The sequence below is a fragment of the Phyllobates terribilis genome, unplaced genomic scaffold, assembly GCF_046119375.1.
Source record: "Phyllobates terribilis strain yellow unplaced genomic scaffold, ASM4611937v1 Scaffold_1__5_contigs__length_1240528914, whole genome shotgun sequence".
In the NCBI taxonomy this organism is placed as follows: Eukaryota; Metazoa; Chordata; class Amphibia; order Anura; family Dendrobatidae; genus Phyllobates; species Phyllobates terribilis.
Window position 1 is genome coordinate 710,520,352 of NW_027362761.1, and position 3,652 is coordinate 710,524,003.

General features: G+C 49.2%; 1 protein-coding gene across 2 annotated transcripts in view; it reads left to right on the plus strand.

Moving 5' to 3' along the window:
- Window positions 1–2,925: 2,925 nt before the first annotated feature.
- LOC141273940 (AP-1 complex subunit mu-1) overlaps window positions 2,926–3,652 on the plus strand; it is a 161,457-nt gene continuing 160,730 nt past the window's right edge. Inside the window, exon 1 of one of the 2 annotated variants that reach the window (XM_073686262.1) lies at window positions 2,926–3,144. In XM_073686262.1, the coding sequence (XP_073542363.1) occupies window positions 3,103–3,144 (42 nt within the window). In that variant the 5' untranslated portion in view covers window positions 2,926–3,102. Of the gene's footprint in view, window positions 3,145–3,609 lie in introns of those variants that run through there. The other variant, XM_073686263.1, reaches the window with a different exon arrangement.

Consider the following 3,652-nt stretch of genomic DNA (forward strand, 5'->3'; position numbering starts at 1 on the left):
GAAGCACGAGCTGGGCATATTGTACTGGTCACTACAATGGCAGTTTGCAATCTTCACTTAGCAACATCCACTGCTGCCTGTTTCTGGAAAAGACCCATGGAGTCAAAATCGTCATTACACCTGTAGATAAATTCTCAAAGGGGTATAATTTCCAAAATGTGGTCACTTGAGGGGAGATTCTGCTCTTTTAGCACTTAGGGGCTCTGTATATGGAGTCTGCAAACTATTACGGTATATGTAAATCTGCGCTCCAGGAGGCAAAAAGCGCTCTATCCCTTCGGAGTCTCGCCATATGGCTTAGCAGTACTGTACAGCCACAAATGAGGTATTTCTACATTCAGTAAGAGCAGCAAGGTAACTAAAACATAACTTTTAATCTAGTCACTTAATAAATAGATCAATCTTGATAAAAGCAAAAAAAGAGAAGAGGCCTGTATGGTCAATATTGCCATGCAATAACATCCAGAAGACATGTATAATGCCACATCAGGATGTAATATTGCACCACTGTATCCAAATAATGACAGGTGTAAAACTCCACACAAGTTGGTGTTAGAGGTGGATCTGTCAAGAAGAAAAAATTCCATTGATTGTCCAGGTTGGTTATTTTTCTTTTGTTATCACCCTCGCTGCTTTGTGATTTGTGTGCGCCCAAACAGTGGTTTTCCCCCACATATAGGGTATCGGTTAAAGGCCCCGTCACACTTAGCGACGCTGCAGCGATCCCGACAACGATACGACCTGTCAGAGATCCTTGCTGCGTCGCTATGTGGTCGCTGGTGAGCTGTCAAACAGGCAGGCTCACCAACAATCAGGGGAGCAGCGACATCGTGGAAAGAATCTTTCCACGATGTCCTGCTCCTGGTTACGAGCCTGCTGAAGCAGGAGCAGGCTGGTAACTATGGTAAACATCGGGTTACTAGGGGCACACGCGCACCTAGTAACCCGTTGTTTATCATGGTTACCACTCTGCTACGGTGAGCGGGAGGTTACTGCTCACTTTAGCAGGCTCGTAACCATGATAAACAGCGGGTTACTAAGTGCGCGTGTGCCCCTAGTAACCCGCTGTTTATCATGGTTACCAGCCTGATCGCTGCTCCCGTGGTCACACACAGCGATGTGTGCTGACCAGCGGGAGGGCAACGACCAAAAAATGGTCCTGGACACTTTGCAGCTATCAGCGACCTCACAGCAGGGGCCTGATCGCTGCAAAGTGTCACACATAGTGACATCGCTGGTGAGGTCGCTGTTGCGCCACCAAAACCGTGACACAGCAGCGATCTCGCTATGTGAGACGGGGGCTTTACTCAGGAGGAATTGCACAACAAATTTTGGGGTCCATTACCATTACTGTTACCCTTGTGAAATTAAAAAAAAATTGGCTCCAAAGTAAAATTTTTGTGATAAAAAGTTAAATGCTTAATTTTTCCTTCCACGTTGCAAAAATTCCTGTGAAGCACCTGAAGGGTTAATAAACTTCTTGAATGTGGTTTTGAGCACCTTGAGGGGTGCAGTTTTTAGAATGGTGTCACTTTTGGGTATTTTCTGTCATAAAGGCCCCTCAAAGTCACTTCAAATGATGTGGTCCCTAAAAAAATGGTTTTGTAAATTTTGTTGTAAAAATGAGAAATCGCTGGTCAACTTTTAACCCTTATAGCTCCCTAACAGAAAAAATGTTTCCAAAGTTGTGCTGATGTAAAGTAGACATGTGGGAAATGTTATTTATTAACTATTTTGTGTGACATATCTCTCTGATTTAAGGGCATAAAAATTCAAAGTTTGAAAATTGCAAAATTTTTGATTTTTTCACAAATACACGTAAATCAGATCAAATAAATTTTACCACAATCATGAAGTACAATATGTCACAAAAAAACAAATCTCAGAATCAGGGGGATCCGTTGAAACGTTCCAGAGTAATTACTTCATAAAGTGACAGTGGTCAGAATTCAAAGAATTGGCCCGGTCATTAAGGTGCAAACAGGCTTTGGGGTGAAAGGGGTTGTCCACTACTATGGATAATGCCCCCAATGTAGAAAAAAGATTATTTCTAATTACCTTGTGTTGTGCTTCTTGCCTGTGAGTAGCGCTATCGCGGGCCGTTCACAGGAATCATGTGACCCCCGGCTGCAGCCGGCTCTGAAATCCGCTGATGTCACATCAAGTTCCAGCTGCAGCGCGGGGTCACATGATGCCTGTGAACGGCCAGCGATAGCGCCACTCACAGGCAAGAAGCACAACACAAGGTAATTAGAAATAATCTTTTTTCCACCATTTATATACATTGGGGGCATTATCCATAGTAGTGGACAACCCCTTTAAGTGATCCATGTCTACAGCCCATAGCTCTGCTATATCAGCTGTACTCACTGTATAATGATGATGCTGATTATAGTCAAAACCAAGTGTAGAAGTTCCTTAAGCTTAAAAAAATCATGGCTGCCTCAATTTCTTTTCAAACAGATAAAAAACAGTGCCCTATTTTCACAGAGAGTCCTGGAATTCCTGGGGGGTGGGCTAGGCTGCTGCCCACTTTGGCTAAAATGGCATTGAAAACCCAAAGTTACAGCAGCTGCCAGTCGCCAAAATCATGCGACTTTTCAACGTTTTTTACGCCTGAATAGCGGTGTAGAAGCTGTGCTGACTCTGGCCCAGGCTCCTAGTAAACCTGCCATGAGTATTACTGGGCCCTGGACTCGGCCATAGCTGCCCATGCTTGGCTCCACACAGCCGCCCAGCAGCTGACAGAACCGGGCACTGCCTCCTGTCCTGGGCGTCGCTTCTTCGCGGGCTTTTCAGTCAGCTGCGACCTACACCGGCTCGGTCCCCATCACTAATTATCACGATGTCTGGTCAGGCCATACACTCAGCGCACCGCCGCCATGATGGTAGGGGACTGGCTGTTTGCCACACATCGATGACGAGCTATGTCGTTTCCGAGCAGCCATCTTGAGAGTGGAGGGTCCTGTGACAGGGAGGCCCGGAAGGGATGTGCGTGTGTTTCCTGTGAGCAGCGCAGACCGCTACACCGAGGTATAACGGGGATGAGCAGCGACTGAGGCCTCTGTGCTGCTGCGGGAGCGCTGACACTGCGGTGGGAGGATGTCGGCCAGCGCGGTCTACGTGCTGGACCTGAAGGGCAAGGTGAGAGGCTCTCGTACAGCTGGCACCGCGACCATGTAACGCAGTCACGTGATGCCGGTGGTTCCCTATTGTGGCCCAATTCTCACAAACAGCAGGGGTCATCGGGTGGTGCAGCCCTCTCTTCGCTCCAGCGCAGCCCTCTCTTCGCTCCAGCGCAGCCCACCCTTCGCTCCAGCGCAGCCCACCCTTCGCTCCAGCGCAGCCCACCCTTCGCTCCAGCGCAGCCCTCCCTTCGCTCCAGCGCAGCCCTCCCTTCGCTCCAGCGCAGCCCTCCCTTCGCTCCAGCGCAGCCCACCCTTCGCTCCAGCGCAGCCCACCCTTCGCTCCAGCGCAGCCCACCCTTCGCTCCAGCGCAGCCCTCCCTTCGCTCCAGCGCAGCCCACCCTTCGCTCCAGCGCAGCCCACCCTTCGCTCCAGCGCAGCCCACCCCTGGTCATACCGGCAGAGGCTGGGCATATGTCAAACCATACAGAAGTCACAAGCCTGTGCTCCTTCAGTGGAAACGATA